Here is a 27870-nt window from a genome sequence, read left to right as displayed (position 1 = left end):
TTAATTACAATTATTCGCTCAGAAAGAGGAACAGAGATGGTACTGTAACTTTCCTGATCACTAACTTTTTGTAATTCCCTATGGTCTGAAATATATGACACTGTTGGTGACTATTCATACACTGGAAATGGCAAGATCTTGGCATACCCCTTCATGCTAATCAAGACAAGTGGGCTTTAAGTCAGAAGGGAGTTTTAGTCTTTCCATTATCTCTCATCATCATTGGCGACAATACAACCATAAATTTTCACTCTAAACACTCTCATCGTGGATGCCTCCATGAAACAGCTTCACTTAAGACGCAACATTCAGACCTCATAAATGGAGCAGTGCACAATGTGTGCAACCAAAGAAAATTTTTCCAATTTAGGTGGCTGAATTTCCATGAGTCACCTTTGATTGATAAAATTTTGTTTTACCTTTGTATCCACTAAACGAAGTTGTCAGCTCATGTCATCTTATAGCTAGCCTCAGCATATTAAGATTTTGTAATTGTAGCTCCCCTATAAGAATGAAAGGAAATATCATCAGCTATTTCACATCCACTGTTGGATAAATGTCTCCTCCAGACTTCTGAGTGCATTATATAGTGAGTAGTCAAATGAACACCAGAAAGACTATCTAACAAGCATGACACGGATACTGGTAATGCAGGTAGGTGTGTATATAGAAGTGCTCTCTATTAGGAATCAGGAAGGAACAGTGTAAATGTTCACTGCTGTGCCATTTTTCTATTAAGCATGTTGGTCGTAAGGTTAGTGCATCATATGTGCACTCAGCTTCACTATGGAGGCCAAGATGGAGGAACAGCAAGGTGTAGTGCAGTTACTGACTGTGATAGGAGTGTCAGGAAATGAAATTCGTGCCTGAATGTCTGATGTGTAAGGCAAACACATTATGTCACATGCACATGTATTTGTGCAGAAAAAAAGAAAACAATTTCGAGAAAGACAGGTGTCACTAAAATACAACAGTCAGCCAGTCCAGGCTCATCATGTCATTATCCCTTCTGTCATCACTGTGGTGGATGCTGACAGAATTGACCCATGGTGGATGGTGGAAGCTCATATTGGGCATCAATCATGGTATGGTTCACATTCTCATGACAGAGCATGAGAAAATCTGTGCACATTTGATTCCCAACAGCCTGACAGAGGAGCAGAAGTTGAACAGAAAGTTGACATCACTGCAGCACTTGGGGCAGTATCATGATGAAAAATATTGTTTCGTCACCCATACTGTCATGGAAGATGAAACATCATTTTAAGTATAGAGGCAGAGAGCAAGTATCAGAATCAACAGTGGAAGCAGATGAAGAGCATAAGAAAAGGACATGCTTTGCTCACATTAGCATATTGTTCAGGAGAGCAAATCAACAAAATTAATGAGAACAAAAGTCATTTGGGAGGACATGTTATATACATTAAATTTAATTTAAATTGATTCTTTAAATATTTAAATTATAGTTCTGTTTGCATAATATTGAAAGTAATGTCATGCACTACAAGAGAAAACATGCTTCTTGTACATAGCAGAGTAGAAGATATGTAAGTGAAACTGTATTTTTTGCTAAACATTATACATCAGATTATATTGTAATGAAAACCGATGTTTGAAACAATGAAAATGCTTCCATAAGCAGTTCTGTCTGCTATTTTATCTTCATGTGATGTTGGTAATAAGAATAAAATATAATATCACAGAGTCCCAACATGCACTTCTCATCCTAGTGTGAAAGTTTTGTGTAAAACACTCTAGCTTGTTGTCCGCAATACTCCTTCAAACCTGGAGGTACTGATACTTTTATTTTGGGATTGCCCTTAAATATATTATTATTATTATTGTTATTGTTATTAGCAATATATAAAGTTATTCTAAAATAATACAATATTTTTATACTTTACCTCCGTAAGTAGGGGATGGATTTTCTCCAGACTGCTGCTCTTGAAGTCACTGTGACTCTCTCACCAATGTAAAATCCAAACTCTAATGTAAGTTTATTGATTTTGAATGACGCAGGGATTTTTTCTAATTTATTTTATTTTATTGTGATGACTACCTCTCTGATAGGCCTTGTTAGGAAAGGACATTTTCTCAAATATTTCTCCTTGGGAAATGATCTCCAGTTTTGTATGTCTTGGCTGATCACCACAACATCAAAAGGCTTAGGTTTGCATCGAGCATCAGCCATTTTCTCAAATATTTCTCCTTGGGAAATGATCTCCAGTTTTGTATATCTTGGCTGATCACCACAACATCAAAAGGCTTAGGTTTGCATCGAGCATCAGCCATGATTCACACCCAGTCCATTGGAACTTCTGCTACTGCTCATATGTTAATCAGTCTCATATTCTTACAACAACCCATAAAAGTGTGTGCTCCAATAGGGGAAGTTACTTAACACTGTCTCCAAAAGTTTCTTCACTCACAAGATAATTAAGATGCCTTGTACAGTGTAAGTCTTGTTCTGGCCTGAACACGGATCCCAAAATGCTTCAGTATACTTTACTTTCTTATGCAATAATTCTGTCACAAAGTGCTTTAAAAAGGAAACAGCTTCATTGGTCCCTTTTCTTCCAATATCTTCACCATAAGTTTAGAACATTGAAGTTGCATTTGCATGTTGATGAATATTGGAAGAATAAATAGATAAATGTCTTATTTAATAGATGTTATTAGTGCTTATTTTGGTAAGCATACTTTTTTGGTAGTCCGTGGAGATTGCTTCTGTGCCATTAGTCTTTTGGCTTCTTTAATGAGCATTTCTCTTTGTGGAATAAAATGTTTCAGCTTTGACTCAGTATACTTTCTGGTCAATGGTGATCTTATTAATTCCTTTCAAGAATTGGATTCTTCATGTCATCATTGCATTCAGCACTTTCGGTTCACCAGTGTACTTATCACAGGTTTGATTTATTGATCATCCGTTTTATCATATAAAATGATGCATCGAGCATCAGCCATTTTCTCAAATATTTCTCCTTGGGAAATGATCTCCAGTTTTGTATATCTTGGCTGATCACCACAACATCAAAAGGCTTAGGTTTGCATCGAGCATCAGCCATGATCCACACCCAGTCCATTGGAACTTCTGCTACTGCTCATATGTTAATCAGTCTCATATTCTTACAACAACCCATAAAAGTGTGTGCTCCAATAGGGGAAGTTACTTAACACTGTCTCCAAAAGTTTCTTCACTCACAAGATAATTAAGATGCCTTGTACAGTGTAAGTCTTGTTCTGGCCTGAACACGGATCCCAAAATGCTTCAGTATACTTTACTTTCTTATGCAATAATTCTGTCACAAAGTGCTTTAAAAAGGAAACAGCTTCATTGGTCCCTTTTCTTCCAATATCTTCACCATAAGTTTAGAACATTGAAGTTGCATTTGCATGTTGATGAATATTGGAAGAATAAATAGATAAATGTCTTATTTAATAGATGTTATTAGTGCTTATTTTGGTAAGCATACTTTTTTGGTAGTCCGTGGAGATTGCTTCTGTGCCATTAGTCTTTTGGCTTCTTTAATGAGCATTTCTCTTTGTGGAAAAAAATGTTTCAGCTTTGACTCAGTATACTTTCTGGTCAATGGTGATCTTATTAATTCCTTTCAAGAATTGGATTCTTCATGTCATCATTGCATTCAGCACTTTCGGTTCACCAGTGTACTTATCACAGGTTTGATTTATTGATCATCCGTTTTATCATATAAAATGATGCATCGAGCATCAGCCATTTTCTCAAATATTTCTCCTTGGGAAATGATCTCCAGTTTTGTATATCTTGGCTGATCACCACAACATCAAAAGGCTTAGGTTTGCATCGAGCATCAGCCATGATTCACACCCAGTCCATTGGAACTTCTGCTACTGCTCATATGTTAATCAGTCTCATATTCTTACAACAACCCATAAAAGTGTGTGCTCCAATAGGGGAAGTTACTTAACACTGTCTCCAAAAGTTTCTTCACTCACAAGATAATTAAGATGCCTTGTACAGTGTAAGTCTTGTTGATACAAAAAATTTTAAGTAATGTTGCCTGTATACAACTCATGCTGGTAATTAAGTACATAAACAGAAGTGAATCATACAGATACGGACAGAATCATACAGATAACCAAATACATAAAGATAACAAATTCTAATTTTACATTATATCTAGTGATGCATGGCTATGTTTAACTTAATTTATGGATGTCCTCAAATTCATAAAATTTATGTAGTCATCAACCCTGTAAAAGCTTTCACTTATAATTATTTTCATAAGCTCATTTTTAAAAACGTGCAGCTTTGGTATCTTTTTAACTCTTAAGGGAAGGGCACTAAAAAGAATCTTGGGATGATACATTACATTTCTTTGATACAGGACTTTTATTATGTACTTCTCTGTGGAAGTCAGTTTTGTGTCTAGTTTCATAGTGTGGAAATGACTGTTCAAAGAAAAGAGGTGGGGATGAGATCTCAAAAAGCATATACTTTCATAGATATAAATAGATGTAAGAGTCATAACTTTAAGTTCTTTGAATATTCCCTACAGGACTCCCTACGTGCAATCCTTTTTATAATTCTTATTGCTTGTTTCTGCATAGTAAAGGAGTGTTATGCTAGATTTGAAAAATCCCAAAATAAGACACCATATCACAGTAGATTATGCATGAGTGCATTACAGGCGCTCATCATTGTTTCTTCTCTGTGGAAATTTTTGAGCGTTTTCATACATAACAGCATTTACTTAGTTTTTTATTGAGTCGTTTCATATGTTTATTCCATTCAAGATGCTCATCTAACCAAATTCCAAAAAAATTTAGTATTTGAAGTTTGAAGTACTTTCTGTTCACCTAACTTCACTATTATGTTAGGGATTACTTTATTTGATGTATGCCTGTAATTCATCCATAACATTTTCTTCTCATTAACGAGTACTGTTTGCTCTAGACCATTTAAGTATTTCTTCGTTTGTTATTTCTATTTTTTTGTGTGAGTCAATCACATTCTGAGCTTTAACAAAGAGACTGCTATCTTCAGCAAATAGTACAGCATCAGCTTGTGTTAAATAACTAGGTAAGTCATTTATGAATATCAAGAACAACTGGGGTCTCAACACCAATCTTTGGGCTACTCCATGAGTAACTTTCTCATATCCAGAAAAGAAGGATTTATCTTCGGGAACTGTTTCCACTTTCTGGTATCTGTCAGATAAGTATGATTTCAACCACATATGAGCAGTGCCACAGGCTCGATAACAGTATAGTTTGTCAAGGAAAATTTTATGATCAATAACATCAACTGCTTTAGATAAGCCTTAAAAACAATCCATTGTTTATTTTATTATGATCAGTGTAATTGAGAACAAGTCTTAGGAAATTATATATAGCAGTTTAGCCAATATATTTTTTCTAAAAACAATTTTGTTCATTGGCAAATATTCCACATTTTGTTCATTATTCTTTCAAAAATGTTTGAGAAAGACAATTTGATAAAGGTCTGTAGTTTTTGAAATCATAAGGATCACAGTTTTTATATAATGGTTTTATTATGGGCAGCTTGAAGCTTGAGTTCTCTAGGGAAAGTATCAATGCTGATAGAAGCATTAATTATATCAACAAGGGGAGGAACAATGTTCCTGTGTTTAATTACTTCATCAGGAATGCCATCTGTTCCACAGGAAAATTTATTTTTTTCTGTGCTAATTGCATTCTCTGCCTTTTGTACTGTTACAGCACACAAAAATATATTTTTAGGATTTGCCGAGGTGTTATGCTTAGCCTTTATGTGATTTTGTTTTTTTATGAGATTTTGTATGAAACTTGTATAGTGGCTATTGAATATAGTGGCAGTTTATAAAGGATCTTTTATAGTTTTGCCTTTGCTTTTAAGAACAATGTTGATGTTTATTGCTTTGATTCTGCCTAAGATTTTAATTTATCACATTCCAAACTGATTTATTTATTTATTTATTTACTTGCTACCCTTGTTTCTGTTGATGTATGTATGTATCATTGCTTAATTTTTTCGCTACTGCAGTGACTTTCTTGTACACTTTTCTGTAACAGTTTACATACTGGATTTTGCCTAGCTCATTTAATTAGTTTTCTAAGTTGCTCTGAAGATTCTGTTATCCCCTGTGTTATCCAAGTGTTAGTTCTGGTTTTTACTTCCATTTTCTTTAGAGAGAATGCAGTCTATAGTTATGTTTGTAACAAGCTAAAAATGACTCGAACTTCATACCTGCATTGTCATATGTATCCAAATCCCAGTTTGAAATTTTCAGCAATGGATTAAAAATCCTAATGTTGTCCTTATTTATACATCTTCTGTAGAAGTGTTTCTCATTTTTCTTGGAATTTGTGCTGAGTACATTATTTACACTAAATGTTATTGCTTCATTATGTGGAATCCAATTTCAATCACTTCTACACTATGATCAAATGTTTGTAGTTTTAGTTGTCTTTCCAAGTCTAGTGCATTCATGGACAGTGGGTGATAAATTATGTGAATAGAACAGATTATTCAGTTAAGGTGGAGGCTCTGTAGTGGTGTAGAGCATGTGCAGTTGGAGCAATATTGGACCCCTGGTATATTTAGATCTGACTCTGACAGGTGACACATATGTAAGCATCCTGCCTGATCACCTGCATCTATTCATGTCCATTGTGCATTCTGACGGACTTGGGCAATTACAGCAGGACAATGTGATACCCCACACATCCAGAATTGAGTTTAAGTACTTCCGCTTGCCACCAAACTTCCCAGACATGAACATTATTGAGCATATCTGGGATGCCTTGCAACATGCTGTTCAGAAGTGATGTCCACCCCTTCGAACTCTTAGAGATTTATGGACAGTCTTGCAGGATTCATTGTGTCAGTTCCCTTCAGCACTATTTCAGACATTAGCCGAGTCCCTGCCATTTCATGTTGGAGTACCTCTGTGTGCTTGATGGGACCCTACACGATATTAGGCAGGTGTACCAGTTTCTTTGGATCTTCAGTGTATATGCATGTTCCTCCATCTATAAAACTCTCTACAGAAGCTACTAATAATTTCAAATCCTGCCTTTCTAGCGCCTTTCTAACAGTACAAGCTTGATTTTCCTTTCACTCACACATAAAACTGAAATATCATTAGCTGATCAAGCAAAAGTACTTCTAATTCAGCAGTTTTACTAGTTATACCCTCGATGTTCTAGTGATTTATTGTCCTTGGGGACTGCCACATTGCTCACCTCAATTTTTGGTTGCTGCTTGTCTTCAATAAAAAAATCCTTGTTGTAGCCTGGTGGTGACACTTTTGTTTGAGAGGCAATTTAGTTGACACTGTTGTTGTTATTTCAGTGGTGTGAGTTGTCTTGTTGCTTCTGAAGATGATTGCTGTGCAGTGCAGCATGCTGTTGACTGGGAAGAAGGATGTGGGAGAGTAATGGGCTCATCATCCTTGCATCTACCTAATGAATTTATGATGTCTCGGGTCGTATAGCAATGTCTTACCCTTAATATTTAGATATAGATCATGTTGTGTAAAGTGTTTTCTCTCAAGGGACTCCACAGATAAGAAATGTGAGTTGTAGAATGCTTTGCAGATCTTTTCAAACTGTCTATTGGCCTTGATGATTTCATCATTTACAATAGAACTGATTATAAAGTCATGTCTATGAGGAATCCCTACGACAATTACAGGTGTTGTCCAAGCAAAGTTCAACATTTCTTTCAAATTGTTAGTGGCCTTGAATAATTCATTTTTATGTACATCATTGGTGCCCCCAATAATTATTGTACATTGTAATGAACTAGAGAGATTTTAAGCATTTATGTTTCTTGTGATTTCATCCAAAGGTGCCTCTGGTTTGACAATGGAAGGAGCATTTATGTAAAAATCATAATGTAAGGTTCCAGCAAGATCACGTCCATGGGTGTCAGAGTATTCATTACATTAAAACTGGAAATTTGGGAATTGAAATTCATGTTTATCTGCACATGTTTGTTTGTAAAGTTTGCTATACCTGAAGGTAGTTCTGTCTCCTGTACACTCCGTGTAGTGAACATTATGTGTTTTTAAGCATTTGACTTCATGTAGGCCTTCTGTGTTGAGTATGTATTTCGGAATTCCCTGCACTCATTTCTCCTCAATTGCACTGAATGACATGTGTTTTCACACTGTTTGTGATGCACTAACTTCATTGACCTAACATGTTCACAACTGTTGTCACTATTATTACTGTCTGAATTGTTAAGGAGGCTTTGCATCATGACCTGACTATTTTCTGCTGAAAGACTTGTGTTTTTACTCTGTTTGCAATGCACTTGCTTCATTGACCTAATATGTTCAGGACTGTTGTCATTAGTAATACCATCTAGATTGGTACTACATCTTTGCATCATTTTTTAAGCATTTTAGAATACTGTTTACACATTTCCACGTCAGACCGTTGAGAACTCAACACACTTTCCGTTTGTCCACTGGCAAACATTTCAGTTGCAATCTGATGACCGTTACATGTAAACATGCCACACTCCCAATTTGAGAAATTTAAGTTAACATCACCAGAACTCTCTGTATCGTACTGTTTTTGTAATGTAGAACAAATTTGGATTCCTCTATCAACAAATTAGTTTTCACTGAACAATTTGTACCCTTTTCAATATTGGATGCCATCTTGGTTTCCCAGAATGTATCATTCCTTGCATACCCAAAAGCTATACTGAATTCGGTTTTGGATATTGTTGTATGCATTTCATATGAAATGGCAAAATTTGAATATTTTTCCTGGAACAATTAATGCAATTTTTTCACTTGGTTTCCCAGCATGTATCATTCATTGCATACCAGAAAGCTATACTGAATTGGTTTTGAATACTGTTGTATGCATTTCATATGAAATGGCAAAATTTGAATATTTTTCCTGGAACAATTCACGCAATTTTTTCACCAAAAGCTCCTCTGGGAGATGGAACTTCTTGATCTTCTCATTGCTGTGATCACTTTGTCCACCCTTGAAGGAATGTGATCATAAACTACTATTCCTACTTCTATCTTAATTTCCAATGGCTTACTTTCATGCTTACCTCTTTCGGCACAAGAAGACTTGTCCAGCTTCAAAAATTTCTGAACTGTATTGATGGTCAACCTCTTACTCCAAGTACTTCCATGAAGGCTTTTCTGCATATAGGGATTCCAAGTTCAAGAGCGGGATTAAAATTTATGGTGAAAGGATATCAATGATAAGATATGCTGATGACACTGCTATCTGCAGTGAAAGTGAAGAAAAATTGCAGGATGTGTTGAATGGGTTTAACAGTCTAATGAGTACAGAATATGGTTTGAGAGTAAATTGAAGAATGACCAAAGTAATGAGAAGTATCAGAAATGAGAACAGTGAGAAACTTGAAATTAGAATTGGGGATTGCAGACTAGACAAAGTTAAGAAATATTGCTACCTAGGTAGAAAAATAACTTAAGGCAGACAGAGCAAGGAGACTGGCAGAAAAGGCATTCCTGGCCAAGAGAAATCTGCTAGTATAGGCCTTAACTTGAGGAAGAAATTTCTGAGAATGTGCATTTGGAGCCCAGAATTGTGTGGTAGTGAGACATGGTCTATATGAAAACTGGGAGAGAAGAGAATTAAATCCTTTGGGATGTGGTGCTACAGAATAATGTTGAAAATTATTTGGTCTGATAGGATAATGAATGATGAGGCTCTCTACAGAATTGGTGAGGAAAGGAATATATGGAAAACACTGACAAGAAGAAGGGACAGGATGACAGGACTTTTGTTAAGGCATCGGGGAATAATTTCCAGGGTACTAGGAAGCTGTAGAGGGCAATAATTCAATAATTGTAGAGGAAGACATCCAGAAAATAATTGCTACTCCCATCTCTCATGGTGGGCTGCAAACCAGTCAGAAGACTGACGACTCAAAAAAATTGCAATGAGATCTATTAGATACAACGATTGTTGATTCCAGTCTACCATATCACTAAATTTTCATATAAGATTTGATCTTTCTTCAGCATTTAGTACCTCAAAACACTTTAATTTACGGTTGTAATCTTCTCCTAGTCTGTTCAACTGAACACTTAAGTCCTTCAATACTGAACTAATTCACCCTCATACTTGCCTTTTCCTAACACTGTTAGAATCTGAAGGCGTCTGCTTTTCATCCTCATATGAAGAACTCATCATTCCGAATAAATGATATACTAATAAAGCTGAAATCCATCAAATGTTCAAATGTGTGTGAATTCCTAAAGGGCCAAGCTGCTGACATCATTGGTCCCTAAACCTACACACTACTTAACCTAACTTATGCTAAGAACAACACACACACCCATACCCAAGGGAGGACTCGAATCTCCGGCAGAAGGGACCACGCAAACCTCTCCGCAGCTGAAATCAATCACTTACAACACCTGCATTATGAAACAGTGTCTCAAATCAAAGCAATGATTTTCACTAGTACTAATAATGCACAATAAAGGAAAATTTGATGTTTCTTGCTTCAGTATTGTTTGCCAACCCACAAGGAATCTAAAATGTTACACACAAGATTGGGAAAAGCACAGTTGCTCCTTGTAGTGAGAGACATTAGCATGTTCTTTCCCTGTGTGCCTAATCTAAAATGAGTTATAGAACATGGGCTATTCAGATTATCGCACTGGTTGATTAACAATATTGAACAACATAGAACCCTACATCTGATGGCACACACAACTCATTTTTGAAAAAAGTAGACAAATCACAAACTTTTTTTTTTTTTTCGGATCTGAATCATATACCAATGAAAAAACCCAAAGCTGTGCTTGCTAGCTCTGGAAAAGTCATAATGATCTTTTTTGTTGAAAGCAAGGCCTGCTGCTCATTGATGGTCCAGAATACAATGCCACAATTGACACACAGTGGACCATGGACAAATTGCAAAAATTGAAATGAAGTGAACCGTCAAGTCAAAACACCCAGGAATGTTTGACAGATGGCATCATTCTGTTGCAGGATAATATCCACCCACTTGTTGCCAAGGTTGTTTCAGCTCCACTGCAGAAGTTTTGTTGGGAAGTTATTAGATATCTTCCATACAGTCCTGCTCTTCCCCAAGCAGTTTTCATATTTTTGGAGCCCTGAAGAAAGACATTTGTGGCCGATGATTTGCCTCAGATGTACAGTCTTGGTTCGTACGCAGCTGAAGACATTTTACCATGAAGACATTGATCATCATGTCTCACAGTGTGATAAATGTATTAACAAATACAGCAGTTACTTTTAAAATAATAAACAGCTTACTTACTTTTTTCAATCTACCTCAATTTCTTTTGACCGCCCCTTTTATTTAGTGATGTTTTATTTTTGGAGCCATATGAATCATCTGTGACAGTTTGCCAAAAGCAGCACCAGCATCTTCATAGATGATACAAAGATTGTTCAATATATAAGGTCTCAAGAATATTTCTGTTAGCTTTCTAAAAATTGCCAGTTATAGTACATGTTAAGTAAAACTAAGTTTAACGTTTCAGTTTTCACTACAACTCACCACCATTCCTGATTCCAGAAGCATAAGGTTTGAGCTATTAGCAGATTTTGAATGATACCAAAGCCATTGATTAGTTGATGGGCTGCTAACATCACCAGCAACCATTCTACCAAGAACTGTGTCTATTCCATTTGTGTGTGTGTGTGTGTGTGTGTGTGTGTGTGTGTGTGTGTGTGTGTATGCGTGTGTGTGTAGGAGAGGAAAGAATAGTCTTCACTACATAATTTTTAAAACACAGATTTACTCAAACAATCACAATTTGTTATGATACTGTGTGTTCAGTAAGATTTTTATATTTATTCAGTTATCAGGTCATGTGGAACATCATCAAGAATCAACTGTACATATTTCGTCAATCCAAATTACCCTGCAACATATACGGGAGGAACCAGGTGCACCATCACCATAAACAAGTGTAATAGCAATGTCTGTCAGGTAAGAGTCATTCACATTTATCATCTAATAAATTAGATAATTCTGTCATTTAAATTTTTATTTGCATTTTACAACCTGTCTTTAGAATTTCTGTTATTTTGAAATCTATGTTTTAGTTTAAAGGTCTGAGGTTGCCAGGAGTTATCAAGTTCTGAGAATATCATATGACAAACTGATATATAACTGCATTGGACATTGTGACCTCCCCCGCCCGTTAACTTTGTTGATATCACTACTATTGTCAGTGCTTAAGTCTCTTTTTTCAAAAATACAAAAGGAGTGAAATTTACAATAAACTTTTTACTTAGTTTCTTTTCTCATAGTCGGTTCCAGTTCTTCATGTCTAAGAGTCTCATTCCTGAAGCAGAAATTTTCATAGTTTACGTTCTCATAGTTCCAATTGACAATAATAAATATGAATAATGCCTGTGCAGAATTTTTGTTTTCACAATAATTTATTGTCTCAGATTTTATATCACACTGTCTTTTGAATTTTCACATTGACAAAGCCAAACTTACATTTTTTTCTTCCAAATTACAAAAACACACATCATCACATGAGAGGCATGCCCACTACTACTTCCTCACTCCATGACAACAACAATTTTCCAAAGGGTTAACAAATTTTCTTGACAAGTGAAATTCTAGTAGTTTATATTATTATCTCATAAATCAATCCAGAAATAAACAGAGTAAACCATACAAAATTGCACAATTAATAATAGAAATTTTAGGTGTGCCAAATATTTAGTAATTTAAGATGTTTCCAAAATAAATAATTTCAACTGTACATTAGAGCTAGTACATATCAGTTGTAACAAAGAAAATAAAGTAATTTCTTTTTACAGATTTTAGCTTGAAATATAACACATCATGTACAAAATCATATGAATGTTTTTAGAAAAACAGCTGAGATAATACTGACCTGTTCAAAATTTTAAAATTAGTTCTGGTATTGACTACTTCTGTTGAGGAAAAGTAATGCTAGAGGAGGGTGTCCCTTTACAACATCTATTACTGCTGACATGAATTTAATGCAAGATGGAATCTGTCCAGATTTAATAAATTTTTCTTGAGTGTTTCACCTTGTTTAGTTCTTCTTCTTCTTCTTCTTATTGTGTTACGGCCTCTGCAGGACCACAGGTAGACCCTTCGTGGACTGCATTCTTCTCCCAGAACCTTCTCTTCCACTCTTCTTCTGAGATCTTCAGTTTCCGTTTCTCCTGTCGGATCCACTGGTGACTCTCTAATCTTTTCCTGTATTCTTCTCTGTCATTGATCTCTGGCATATTTGTTGGTGTATATTTGTTCCTCCAATTTTCCTTTCCTTCGATCTTGATCCCCAATTCCAACTAGTCCTTCTGAAGTTCAACAACCCACTTGGTTCCTGTCTTTCCCCTTGTCCTCCCTGTTGTTTCCCACACTCTCTTCGTCATTCTGTCCATACTCATCCTAACTACATGTCCAGAAAACCTTGCCCTTATGAGTCTGATTTCCCTGGATATTGTTCTCATGTTCCGGTACAGTTCTTCCCTAGTTCTTTGCATCCACCTCTCTCTCCACCTCTTTTGAGACCTAGTATTTTCTCAGTATTTTTCTCTCTTCTTTCTCGAGTTGTTCTGCCCCATTTCTTCCTAGTGTCATCGTCTCAGCATCATATAATACTACATTCCCTGTTGTCAGTTGTACACTAATTTTTGACAGTAAGACTTGCTGCTAACTTCAGGTCACTGCTAATAAACAGTATACAGTAATGTTTGTTTAGGGCTATTTAAAAGCTCATTTAGCCATTTGCATGATGATAAAACATGTAATGTAGGCAGTTCAGAAATTATCTATACAACATTAAGTCAGTTGTAAAACTATATTCCAATTATACAAAGAACTCTTTATGCATATTTACACTTACATTCCAGGTCATTCAATATTTTGAGCATTTACATTTAAAAATAAGAACTAGATCAATACATAATATAACGTGCAGTACAGTGAGATAATATAGGCTATAAGAACATAATATGATATGCAGGACAATGATATAATATAGACTATAGGAACAATTTCCACATGCATGTTGCATTCTTGTCTACTAACAGGACAGAGATTTTACATTAAAATATAGAAATCTTTAAAAGCAGAAGACTGAGACACTATTCCTTGTGAAATAATGGTACAGAGGATGGTAACTAAATGATTTAATTGATTACAGTCAATGTTTTGTTTGTTGTTTAGTTTGCACACTTTGGTTACAAATGAGACCTGTTTTGCTTAGACCAATATATTTTATAATTGTGATGAAACAGGTGTATTTATTGACTGTATATATATAAGTTGGAAATAAATCAAATACTTTTGATTATATTTCAAAAGTAGAAGTGCAGTCAGTCCTAATTCATGGAAGAATACTCAGAAAGAAGTATGCTGTCAAAATCTTCAGCTGCTAACATGAAATGCAAGAATATTTTAAAAACTGTTGAAGTTTTAACAGTAGTTTGCATCCCTGGATATCATTGCCTGGCTTTAGTGTCTACAGTGTACAGCACTTCATTACTCACCAGATCTATCAGTCACTCACTGAGAAAGAGTGGCACATTAAAATGGAGAAAGGCAGCTCAAAGGCCAATCAGAAATACAGCCAATGCTAAATACAGATTTTTTTGAGGTTTTGACTGTAGCTGGATACAAACCATTTAGGTAATATTCTACACAACTGGGACTGAGATACTACAAATAATACTTTGTAGATTCTGCAACTTGTTTTGATCATTTTTAAAAATCTCAGGAAATGTCAGCCTATATCATAGATAAAAAGTAAAGTTCTGTGTCAGTTGCTATAAAACTTTTGAGGGATAGGCTTTATTGTAAGTGAAACTGAAGTTAGTTATATTTATTCTAATTTCTGATATGACAACAGCAGTAACAAAAACACCATAGCAAATAAAAGTTCATTAAACAATATAACAGAATTTTTAAAAAAAAATTGATCTTACATTACAGATTCAGTCCAATTTGGAATTTAATCTGTCAAGTAGGAAAAGGAAATACAAATGATAGTGCATTGTTTTAAAACAAATCTTTTAGCAAAGTTCTTATGACAATTTTTGAATTTTGTATTTTTTACTCTCAATAAAATAGTTCCTAGATTATTCCTTGTAGTCATCACAAAAATATGAAGTCTCTATGAAGTGGCAAAAACAATATTTCCCTGAACTGAATTTAACTTATTTCTGAACTTCTTAGGAAATAATTCTGCTACAGTAACCGAAAACATTATTTTACAGTTTACTTTGATGGAAAACCTAGGATGAAATATAATATGCATGGGAGACAATGGGAATTCCATATTCGAATATCAACAATATTAGGAAAAGGATAGATTGCTCCAGTCAGAGCTGTGGATGCTGGCGATCATGTGTGTGTGACGTGTGCTTGCTTGTGTGAATATGTGTGTTGCTGAAGCAGGCTTTGGCCGAAAGCTATGATGTGTAACAGTCATTTCATTGTGCCTATCTGCAACTCACCAGGTCATCTTTATGGTGAGTAGCAACCTATCCTTTTCCTAGTATTGTTAAGATGTATATAAGGATCTATCACCAATGTCCAGTTAGTGGTGAGCAATTACCAAGGACATAGAAAATATGTAAAATCTGAATGTGAAATAGGATTTTATTTAGTTTATTATTCCAAATGTATGGAGTCTATGTAAAGATAAATCTAGTACTGAAATCTACATTTTGGAATATCTTATTTCACATTTCAGGTTCGCTTGGATTTCATAGATTTCTCTCTTGCACAGCCAGATGCTAATGGCAACTGTGTAGATGATGCTTTTACTGTGTCTGGTGCAGCATCAATAGTACCACGGATATGTGGTGAAAACACTGGACAACACAGTGAGTACAGTAGCTTGTCTTGTATTTGCAGTTTACAACTGCTCATGGTGTGGAATTCAGGAAGCTATTCACTCATTTCTCTTTCTCTTTGTGTTGGCAGGAAAGCAAAATACTCCCCCTCAAGTTCGTGCTTTTATAAGAGTTTAAGTTTGTTTCAAATTGTTGATGGTGATGAAGTAGTTAATGTATTTCTAAAACAGAAATAAATAAATAATGTAAATATTTTTACATTTGGCATTTGAAGACATCTACATCTACATCCACACTCTGCAAACCACCGTGAAGTGCATGCCAGAGGGAACTTCCCATTGCACCAACTATTAGGGCTTCCTCCCATTCCTTTCACCTGTGGAGTCTGGGAAGAAGGGCTGTTTAAATGCCTCTGTGTCCACTGTAATTAATATAATCATGCCCTCATGATCTCTAAAGATAAAGTAATAAGAGGTTGTAGTGTATTCCCGGTGTTACTGTTTAAAGCCAGTTGGTGAAACTTTGTAGACAGGTTTTCTTGAGATGGTTTGCATCTATCTTCAAGTGCCTGCCAGTTCTTCAGTATCTCGTATCATTCTCCCATAGGTCAAACACACCTGTGATTATTTATGCTGTTCTTCTACATTTATGTTCAGTATCCCCTGTTAACGCTGTTTAGTGTGGGTTCCACAATTGAGAAATATTCTAGCATGGGTTGCGTGAATGGTTTATAAGCAATCTCCTTTGTAAACTGATTGCATTTCCCTAGTATTCTACCAATAAACCAATGTCTTCCATCTGCTTTATCTATGAATTAACCTAAGTGACTGTTCCATTTCATACCCATACAAAATGTTACACCCAGGTAGTTGTTTTACCATTTTTATTCAGATTTCAGAATTAACTCATATTTACTAACCCACTGCTATAGCTTTTGCAAAGAAGAAATGAGGCTGTTGAAAGGTATAAAAGGAAAATGTATGCAAGCATGTATTCCTGCTCTCCCTGTAGGTGTATCTTTTCACCATCATGAAGGCTCTGGTGTTTTTCTGTCACATTTGTAACTGATCTACAGCATCCCTGTGCTCCCCCACCAGAATAATGTGTGCTTTTATACTGTTCTGATAAACTTGTGGCGTTCACCTGCTGTATTATCTCATTGATAGTCCTCAGTGTCGATGTACTGCATTGTTATACTGGCTGAAAAACAGAGGAGGGGGGGGGTTGGAAGTTCAACACTGATTACTATAAATGATGTAGCTGACAGTTGCATAGTTGCATTTAACAGTTCTTTACTTTCACTGTTCACAGCCCCCCAATATTACACAGTTAATATGGCCAGTAACTAGCAGCAAATTTTGATAAGCCTCATAAATAGGTTGCAGGTAGACATCAGCATACTGCTACAATAGTTTACTGTTGAATATCTATGAGCAGTAATAACCTAACCACACAGTTCATAGTTCTTGCAGAATAATATGGTACATATTGAACAGACACTGTCATTGTTTTAACACATGGCCTAATTGCGTTACACTTATTCCACTCTTTAGTTGACGCATTGTTGTTGACCTAACCAGCACAGGTTTCTCATCTGAAAATCGGCTGTGGACTGATTGTCTCAGGACCAAAATTTGAGCCTTTATATATCATTACAATAATGGGTACTGAAACTATACATTGTTTGATGTTTAATTTACAGAAATTACAATTAAAACATAACTCATTAAATTAACTAAATACATCGAAAAATTGGTTCTTTTTAACAGTTTCTTCTACCATGAAGTTTAAGCTGGATTATTTGTTTAAATCATGAAATTAACAGATATAACTATGCAAACAATACTTTAATAAAAGTGGTAATTACTTTGGAATTAATAAAGGGCTGGGTTGGCTAACATGTTTTCGAATAAAGCCAAATAAATACTTAAAGAATGCCAGTGTTTTGCCTTCCAAATGTTTATAATTAGTACAGGACTTATACTGTTTATAAGTCAACAATAGAATTTAACTTACAAAAAAATTACTGATTTCACTCTATAACAAAAGAAATTAACTAGGAACAGTCAAAATAAATTAGGAAATTTATGACATACACAAAACTAAGCACAAAACTAGATCTGGTTCTATATTCTTTAAAACTGAGGGCCATCCGTTCTCTTTTATGGTAATTCAAATTATACTTACGTATCTTAATGGTAATTAGTTAAAAGTGAAAAAACGAATTTAAGGAGGCAGATGGCAAAACAAGAGGGACAGTAAAAAGATCCCAGCTTGCTTTATCACAAACTGCTAATATATTGTGTTGAAACATTTGAAGAACTGGCATGGAATAGTCAGAAATGTCTACATTTGTACTCCACAAGTTACCTTACAGTGTCTGGTGATGGTTACTTCATACTACAACATCTCTTTCTGACTTCACTGTTCCAGTTGCAAATGATGTATGGGAGAATGACTGTGTGTTAGCCTTTGTGTGAGCTCAAATCTCCACAGTTTTAACATTACAGTCTTTTCCCAGTATATAGGTAGGAGGAAGTGATATGTTGGTTGATTCTGATAGGAATGTACTATGTCAGGATTTTAACAGCAGACCACATTGTGACACACAGCTCCTCTTTAGCAGCATCTGCCGCTGGAGCATAATTAATATACCATGATGCTTTCATGCCCACATAAGGAAATGGTTCAAATGGCTCTGAGCACTATGGGACTCAACTGCTGTGGTCATCAGTCCCCTAGAACTTAGAACTACTTAAACCTAACTAACCTAAGGACATCACACACAGCCATGCCCGAGGCAGGATTCGAACCTGCGACCGTAGCAGTCGCACGGTTCCGGACTGCGCGCCTAGAACCGCGAGACCACCGCGGCCGGCCCCCACATAAGGAATCCTTGACTAAATTCACCACTCTTCATTGACTCCATTATATTTCTTCTATCCCAGATATTTAACTGATATGTGCAGGTGGTTATAACCAAAGTGAAGTTACTCATAGGTGCCCAGTGTTGGCTGTCATTTTCATATGGCAGTGAACTTGGTAGGTATTCTAATGCAAAACTGATTTATGCCAGAAAAAATTACTTCCAATTTTGGCCTGGTGCAATTCCAACGCTGCAAAGGAAACAAAGATGTATAGAAATGTTTCCATAATGTGCATTTTATTGTTAACCATTGCCTACACAGTTTGTTGAATATGAACACCAGAAATTTCAATGAGATGCTGTACAGTACCACGTTTGCACCTGGTGTCCAAAATTGGAACTAATTTTTTCCAACATAAATCAGTTCTGCATTAACATATTAGCTATCTACTTAGTTCCACTGCCATATGATTATTATAGCCCACACTGGACCTTCATGATTAGCTACACTTTAATTGTAAACATCTGGTAGTTATTTCAGTGATTGTTTGGTTATCATATAATGAAACAATAACATGTCTTTCTGCCCATGTATGTGCAATACTTTACACTTGTTTATACTATTGGTCAACTGCCTGACCCTGCATCAAAGCATCAGTCCTATGCAGGTCTTCCTGCTCTTTTCTGCAATTTGCATGCATTGCAACTGTTCTGTATAACACTGAGTCATCCACAAACAGCCTCATGGGGCTCCTTGCAACATCTACTAGGTTGTTTATATACAGGGTGTTACATTTATCTGATGACCGTTCACTCAGGGTTGTGTTTGCTAGCCACCAGAGCCATGCATGCTGGTCGAATGGGTCCTTCATCTCTCTATTAATGCCACACTATGTGCCTTTTTGGCCCGTGTCATTCAAAGAGTGAAACAAACATCACAAGCGTAACAGTGAAGTCTGCAAAGACAACATCACAAGACTGAATAATTCAATTCCTCATTGTTGTTGTGTTTATTTAAAATTCATATGTGTGTACAGAATCCACTTGTATTGTCTGGGGATTGTTTGAACAGATGCTTTCAGGTGTTCAAATTTTGAGTCATGAGAAAATTCACAAATTAGGTATAATAATGAATTAGGTTTAATAATGAATAATAAATAGGAGTGTGGGTAACCTACTACAAACAGCATAGTGAACACATTATTATGGCCAAGATAGACACGAAGCCCACGTCTACTACAGTAGTACAAGTTTATATGCCAACTAGCTCTGCAGATGATGAAGAAATTGAAGAAATGTATGATGAGATAAAAGAAATTATTCAGGTAGTGAAGGGAGACAAAAATTTAATAGTCATGGGTGGCTGGAATTCGAGAGTAGGAAAAGGGAGAGAAGGAAACATAGTAGGTGAATATGGATTGGGGCTAAGAAATGAAAGAGGAAGCTGTCTGGTAGAATTTTGCACAGAGCATAACTTCATCATAGCTAACACTCGGTTCAAGAATCATGGAAGAAGGTTGTATACATGGAAGAACCCTGGAGATACTAAAAGGTTTCAGATAGATTATATAATGGTAAGACAGAGATTTAGGAACCAGATTTTAAATTGTAAGACATTTCCAGGGCCAGATGTGGACTCTGACCACAATCTATTGGTTATGAACTGTAAATTAAAACTGAAGAAACTGCAAAAAGTTGGGAATTTAAGGAGATGGGACCTGGATAAACTGACTAAACCAGATGTTGTACAAAGTTTCAGGGAGAGCATAAGGGAACAATTGACAGGAATGGGGGAAAGAAATACAGTAGAAGAAGAATGGGTAGCTCTGAGGGATGAAGTAGTGAAGGCAGCAGAGGATCAAGTAGGTAAAAAGATGAGGGCTAGTAGAAATCCTTGGGTAACAGAAGAAACATTGAATTTAATTGATGAAAGGAGAAAATATAAAAATGCAGTAAATGAAGCAGGCAAAAGGGAATACAAACGTCTCAAAAATGGCATCGACCGGAAGTGCAAAATGGCTAAGCAGGAATGGCTAGAGGACAAATTAAGGATGTAGAGGCTTATCTCACTAGGGGTAAGATAGGTACTGGCTACAGGAAAATTAAAGAGACCTTTGGAGAAAAGAGAACCACTTGTATGAATATCAAGAGCTCAGATGGAAACCCAGTTCTAAGCAAAGAAGGGAAAGCAAAAAGGTGGAAGGAGTATATAGAGGGTCTATACAAGGGCGATGTACTTGAGGACAATATTATGGAAATGGAAGAGGATGTAGTGAGACAGGGTTGTAGCCTCTCCCCGATGTTATTCAATCTGTATATTGAGCAAACAGTAAAGGAAACAAAAGAAAAATTTGGAGTAGGTATTAAAATCTATGGAGCAGAAATAAAAACTTTGAGGTTCGCCAATGACATTGTAATTCTATCAGAGACAGCAAAGGACTTGGAAGAGCAGTTGAACGGAATGGACAGTGTCTTGAAAGGAGGATATAAGATGAACATCAACAAAAGCAAAACGAGGATAATGGAATGTAGTCGAATTAAGTCGGGTGATGCTGAGGGAATTAGATTAGGAAATGAGACACTTAAAGTAGTAAAGGAGTTTTGCTATTTGGGGAGCAAAATAACTGATGATGGTCAAAGTAGAGAAGATATAAAATGTAGACTGGCAATGGCAAGGAAAGCATTTCTGAAGAAGAGAAAATTGTTAACATCGAATATAGATTTAAGTGTCAGGAAGTCGTTTCTGAAAGTATTTGTATGTAGTGTAGCCATGTATGGAAGTGAAACATGGACGATAAATAGTTTGGACAAGAAGAGAATAGAAGCTTTTGAAATGTGGTGCTACAGAAGAATGCTGAAGATTAAATGGGTAGATCACATAACTAATGATGAAGTATTGAATAGAATTGGGGAGAAGAGGAGTATGTGGCACAACTTGACAAAAAGAAGGGACCGGTTGGTAGGACATGTTCTGAGGCATCAAGGGATCACAAATTTAGCATTGGAGGGCAGTGCGGAGGGTAAAAATCGTAGAGGGAGACCAAGAGATGAATACACTAAGCAGATTCAGAAGGATGTGGGTTGCAGTAAGTACTGGGAGATGAAGAAGCTTGCACAGGATAGGGTAGCATGGAGAGCTGCATCAAACCAGTCTCAGGACTGAAGACCACAACAACAACAACAACAGTGAAAAAATTTTGTGAAATGGAAAGTGTCCATGGCAAGAAGCATAAAACAATGACGTATGGTGCTCAAAGAAGTTCATTTTGATGACACTGCATCCCACCCAGAAAATTCCTCCAAGAAGTCTCTTAGGAATCGTTCATAGCAAACGCAAAGAGCTGCTAAATCACTTTAGAAAAGGCTCTAAGAAGTAACAGTAGTGCAACAAAATAAACCTTGGTACCAGCACACAGGTTTTGTGAATGATTTTGAAACAGGTGCATGGTGATGAAATGTATCCTTATCTCATTCAGTTTTTAGATGAGACTTGGTGACATTTATATGGGTATGTTAATTCCCAAAAGTGTCAACACTGGAGCACCAATAGATCTATTCTGATTCATGAGGAGTGTGGTGTGCAGTTAGTGGTGACATAATAAATTGCCCAATTTTTTTAAAAGCACAGTTAAAAGTGAAAGATATGTGCAAAACTTTTGCAACCATTTTTTAATGAACTGGTTGAAAGAGAACAAAGCTTTGCATTTTTCAACAGGATCTGCCAAGTGCTCATATGGCCAATGTTTCTTTGCGTGCAGTTCATGATGTGTTACATGATCTGCACATTTTTTCAGTCATGTGGAATACTGATTTCTTCCAGTGACCTTCAATAGATCACTGCTAGAAAACGCTCAAGTTCTTTCACATTCCTGCATGAGCTCACATGGCAGAATGTCAGCATTCCCTTTAAAAAAACACACTGATCTCTTTGGATCACTCCAGGTGTGTATTGGGTACCGTGTGGTCATTTGACTCTCCATCACTGACATAAATCATGTTAATGAAGTGGTGTCTCTGTGCCAATATGTTATACGCAATTTGTGCAATAATATGAGTCAGTGTGGAGTGGTGACAGAAAAAAAGAAACAAGGTGACATGTTTGGCTGTGCCTATGACCACACCATGAATGAAGTTGTCTGATTTGTGGTGTACCAACACAGACTGTTTAGTATGTTTATGAGGAATAGTGTGCTTCCCACACCCATTTAACATGACATAAGAACAGTGGTCGTAAAAAATTCTGACTTGACACGACTCAGAGACAAGTATCACATCCTGTTAATGACAGTTAGTTGCAGACATAATAGGATTCCTGCTGTTAGCGAATCCAGGTCCATCTCAACCAGTTTCTTAGGAAACATTGTGAAGGGGGAACTTCTTGCAGTGGACATTTGAGGTCAGATATCTTGCAGAAGGTCATTTCCATTGTCAAAAAGGCATTTTTTTTACATTCAAATCTGTGGTGAAGATCTCTTTCCTTTTGGAGCTACTGTCTAATATGGCCATTGATACATGGCTAGGCTTTCCCAAGCCTCCCAACAATGCTCAGCACATACCTGTTTAACACTTATTGTTCAAGACTCTTAAATTTGTGTTCATTTGTATTCAAAATTTCTGGTGCTGGAGTTGAGTGGTTGACCGAATGCTCAACTTAACTGAACTCTGTTTTATGTTGTACTTATTAAGCAGAAATACCTTCCACCCTTTCTTAACTTTCCTGTTGACACCTGTCACCTGTGGCACTGCAACAGTCTTATGATCACTGATTTCCTGCAGTATGTTGGCTGACTTGTAAATCTTGGGCTTGTTTGTACCGAGTAGATACAACATCTTACCCTTGCAAGTCAGTCCTCTAAATACTCAGCATAATTTTCAGGTATCACATTTGGAACAATATCACACAAAACTCTGTCCCTACCACTGACCTAATGGCATCAATTTCCCAGTCAATAGCTGGTAAGTTTAAATCTTTCTCTTATGGTATAACACTACCACTATATGTTCCACCACTACGAGTTGTCAGGCAGTTGTCCTTAAAAGTACCTGAGTGCTATGTTGGTATTAATACTTATCTTAACCCAACTTATTTTGCATTTAGGATCTGCATTAACCTGCTATTCACATCTGATTTCAGCAATTTTTTTCCAGTACTATATGGGTATAACGCACATCAAAAAACGTTTTGCATCATCCCGTTTCCCAGAGCTTCTGAAGATAGGTGTTGACTGTGGATATTGTATCACAGACACAGCCCCTTTGACTGTTCAGAGATATCACTAAACCCACCCAAAGATGTAAACAACCATGCATGAGCAGTGCCTATTAGACGGAGGGGGTTCAACAGCCGATCAGTTCCAGTCATTGCACCAGGAAGGAGGTGCATGGCTCGTGTTGTCTGTAGTTCATCCATGCCTAGACGGTCAATACCATGGCTTGATCACACCCACAATGTTACTTTGTGCCAGGAAGGGCTCTCAACCAGGGAAGTGTCCAGGCATCTCAGAGTGAACCAAAGCTATGTTGTTCGGACATGCAGGAGATAGAGAGATATAGGAACTGTCGATGACATGCCTCACTCAGGCCACCCAAGGGCTACTACTGCCACAGGACATCATGTTATGACTCAAACTGTGCACAATAGGCTGCATGATGCACATATTCATTTTTGGAAATTTGTGGTAATGACTATGGGACCAAACTGCTAAGGTCATGGGTCCATAGGCTTACACACTACTTATTCTAACTTAAACTGACTTACACTGTGGACAGCCCATGCCCAAGGGTGGATTCGAACTTCAGACGGGGGGGAGCCGCGTGAACCATGACAAGATGCCTCAGACTACACGGCTATCCCACGTGGCACGATTTCGTTCTCAACGTCCATGGCAAGGTCCACCTTTGCAACCATGACACCATGCAGTGCAGTACAGATGTGTCCAACAACATGCTGAATGGACCACTCAGGATTGGCATCATGTTCACTTCACTGATGAGTATCGTATATACTTTCAACCAGACAATCATCAGAGACGTGTTTGGAGGCAACCCAGTAAGGCTGAACGCCTTAGGCACAAAGTCCAGCAAGTGCAGCAAGGTGGAGGTTCCTTGCCATTCTGGGTTGGCATTATGGAGGGGCCAACATACACTGCTGGCAGTCATGGAAGGTGCAGTAACGGCTGTACGATACATGAATGCCATCCTCCAACCAATAGTGCAACCATATCGGCAGCATATTGGTGAGGCATTCACCTTCATGGATGACAATTCGTGCCCCCATCATGCACATCGTGTGAATGACTTCTTTCAGATAATGACATCGCTCCACTAGAGTGGCCATCATGTTCTCCAAACTTTACCCCTATTGAACATGCTTGGAATGGATTGAAAAGGGCTGTTTATGGACGAAACAACATGCCAAATGGATTGCTTAGGATTGGCATCACATTTTCTTCACCCACGATTGTCGCATATGCCTTCAACCAAACAATCGTCAGAGACATGTTTGGAGGCAACCCAGTCAGGCTGAATGCCTTAGACACACTGTCCAGTGAGTACAGCAAGGTGGAGGTTCCTTGCTGTTTTGGGGTGGCATTATGTGGGGCCGATGTATGCCGCTGGTGGTCATGGAAGGCACCGTTTATTACCATTGAAGAGTGAGACTAGTTCTGTGACCATCACATGGACACTCATGCTTTTAACTATTACTATAGTAACATTTTTACCTCACATCCACAATGATGAAAGCTACCCTCTGTAATTAATGGGTGCTGATTTTCTTCTCTCTCTCAAAACCCGGGATGCAATGTTTTGTTGGTTTTGTAGAAGAATTTCTCTATCCTGAAAAAACCCACATGTTCATGCTATACATACTCTGCTACCCAAGTACTCACTTCCTGCATATAACACGTACTTAATTTATTAAGGGAGTTTCCAAAATTCCCCCATCAGTTGTGGATGGTGAGAAATGTGCATCCAAGAACTTTATCAAGTGATCTAAGCCTTGGGTTTAATTCCTCCATTTTTCCCTAAATCAGAGTATAGTTACAGGGATCTGACTAGACAAGGAACACATCAAAAACCCACAGAAACTCTATTGGCAACCAAGGCTGTCAACAGCAAGTCACTGGGAGTAAACTGGATGGCAACAACAAGAGAAAGACTGACAATGGAATGTCATGGCAGAATAACAAGTCCAGTGTGAATACTGTGTATTGACAACAATGCAAGAGCGCATCAGAAATGCTACTGAAGACCATGAGCACTCATAGGCCAACTAGAGTAGAATCACTTTCCATCCAGTGCTGCAGTAGCAATGCCATTGCCCACAAATGTAGCAGTTCCATCTAATGGCTGACATCAAGCCCCATTCATTCTGGCTGGCTATCAGAGCAGGACACCAGATCCCTCCCTTCTGAAATGGATTTGCAGCTGGAAGCACCCTGGACCATAGTTTGTAAGACAAACTGGTGGCACAGTTGGTGTCCCAGTGCTGAAATGTGCCAGCTGGTGGGAGCAACCCTGCAGAGGAACACCGCTGGGCTACGGTCATGGACACGAGTGGTCCTGTATATGCTAAGAAATATCATGAGCACTGTTTTGTTGGTGTTGGTGGTGGTGGTGGTTGTGGTGGAAGAGGAGGAGGAAGAGGAGGATGAGGAGGTTTCCAACACTTTCAACATTTGCTGTTTAAATGTCCACATCGTACACTCTCCTTCACCATTGGAGGCCATGTGAAATGGCAGACTCAATAGATATTTGATCCCATTTGAGGTGCAGAATTGTTCAAAAGCCAACACTGTTAAAATGTAGCCCACTGTCAGACACAATGGTCTAGGAAATCCCCTCGACAGCTAGAATCTGGATTAACATGCTAAGTGTGATATCAGTGGTGGTGGACACCATGCTGATCAGTATTGGTAGTTAGCACATGCCTGTGAGGTAGGAGTTGCAAAACCTGAGGCTGCGAGGTAGTCGAATGACAACACTGTGAGTATCCATCTCTGCATGAAGTAGGGGGACATCAGTAGCGACAAACAAACAGTGGGAGAGGTTAGACTCAGATTGAAGCTCTGGACTGGCATTTCTTAAAAAAAATAGTGCTTGATGTGCCATAAGATAGGGTCACAGTGCATGTCTGCAGTGATTCGAGCAGCCATAATGAGTTTCGCTCATAGGCATTGTGTGCTGAGGGCTTTTATTTAATGGTATGATTGTAGGAGCTAAGGAAAAGTGCCCTATACTGGAGCAATTGTGCCATCTGCTCTGAAAGCCAGGAGCATCACCTGAAAAATGCCACCAGTGCTTTGTGGTCTATGAGGGTAAACTAGGTCCCAAACAGGTAAACATGGACCTTCTCAAAGATAATTACAAAGATAATTACCTAAGCTTCTTTCTCTGTCTGCAAGTAGTTCTTTTGAGCAGGTGTCAGAGTCTTTGATGGATAGGCAATCAGTTGCTCAGTACCATCATTGTTCCTGTGCAATAGCACTGCACTAATGGCATATGAGAGACATATAAGGCCAAAACCAGTGGATGTGATGGGGAAAAGGATATAAGGCAGGGTGCCAAGCACAGCAGATGCTTCAGCTGTGTGAAACTGCGCTCATAGGCAGCTTTCCACATTTGCTGACCACCTTTCTTCTGTATCTGGTTTAGTGGATGCATAATATGGGCCACTTGTGAAAGGAAATTAGAAAAAAAGACTGAAGCTCCTGTAAGGGCTATTGAGGATGCAGTAGAGAATCAATAGCTGCTACAGTGTGATCAGTGGGCTGGATCCCTTCTTTGTTGAGCAAGTGTCTGAGGTTTTCCACTTTCTCCTCAAAAAAAATCTGGCATTTGTGTAAGCAGCACATCATGCAACTTAGTAGAGTCTGCAGTGTATCATGCAACTTAGTAAAAAGGGTGTAAAGCCTGTGCAGATGGTTCTGACTCATAGTGCCCCTGATAGTTAAGTCATCAAGACAGTGCATCCAGAGATGAACATGGTTAAATGTCCCACGTATCTCTGGAAGCTTGCTGGAGCAGAAGAGATCCCTTAAGGCAAGCTCTTGCATTTGTATAAATAGATGCTAGTGTTGCTGAGGAGGTGTTAACAATTTTAATGATGCTTTGGGAGTCCTCATCCAATGGCATCTGCAAAAATGGGTTGGCAAGGTTTATCTTATAAAAATACAGTCTTC

At 37.6% G+C, this 27870-nt stretch overlaps 1 protein-coding gene across 1 annotated transcript in view; it reads left to right on the top strand.

The window, feature by feature from the left end:
- The window catches only part of LOC126257846 (uncharacterized), a 139266-nt gene that overhangs the window by 31045 nt on the left and 80351 nt on the right, over positions 1 to 27870 (top strand). Inside the window, exons 3-4 of the mRNA XM_049955598.1 lie at positions 11829 to 11959; positions 15720 to 15852. Of these exons, the coding sequence (XP_049811555.1) occupies positions 11829 to 11959; positions 15720 to 15852 (264 nt within the window). The remainder of the gene's footprint in view (positions 1 to 11828; positions 11960 to 15719; positions 15853 to 27870) is intronic.

The sequence above is a fragment of the Schistocerca nitens genome, chromosome 1, assembly GCF_023898315.1.
Source record: "Schistocerca nitens isolate TAMUIC-IGC-003100 chromosome 1, iqSchNite1.1, whole genome shotgun sequence".
Taxonomy (NCBI): Eukaryota; Metazoa; Arthropoda; class Insecta; order Orthoptera; family Acrididae; genus Schistocerca; species Schistocerca nitens.
The sequence above is the reverse complement of the archived record's forward strand: the minus strand, read 5'-3'. Positions and strand labels throughout refer to the sequence as shown.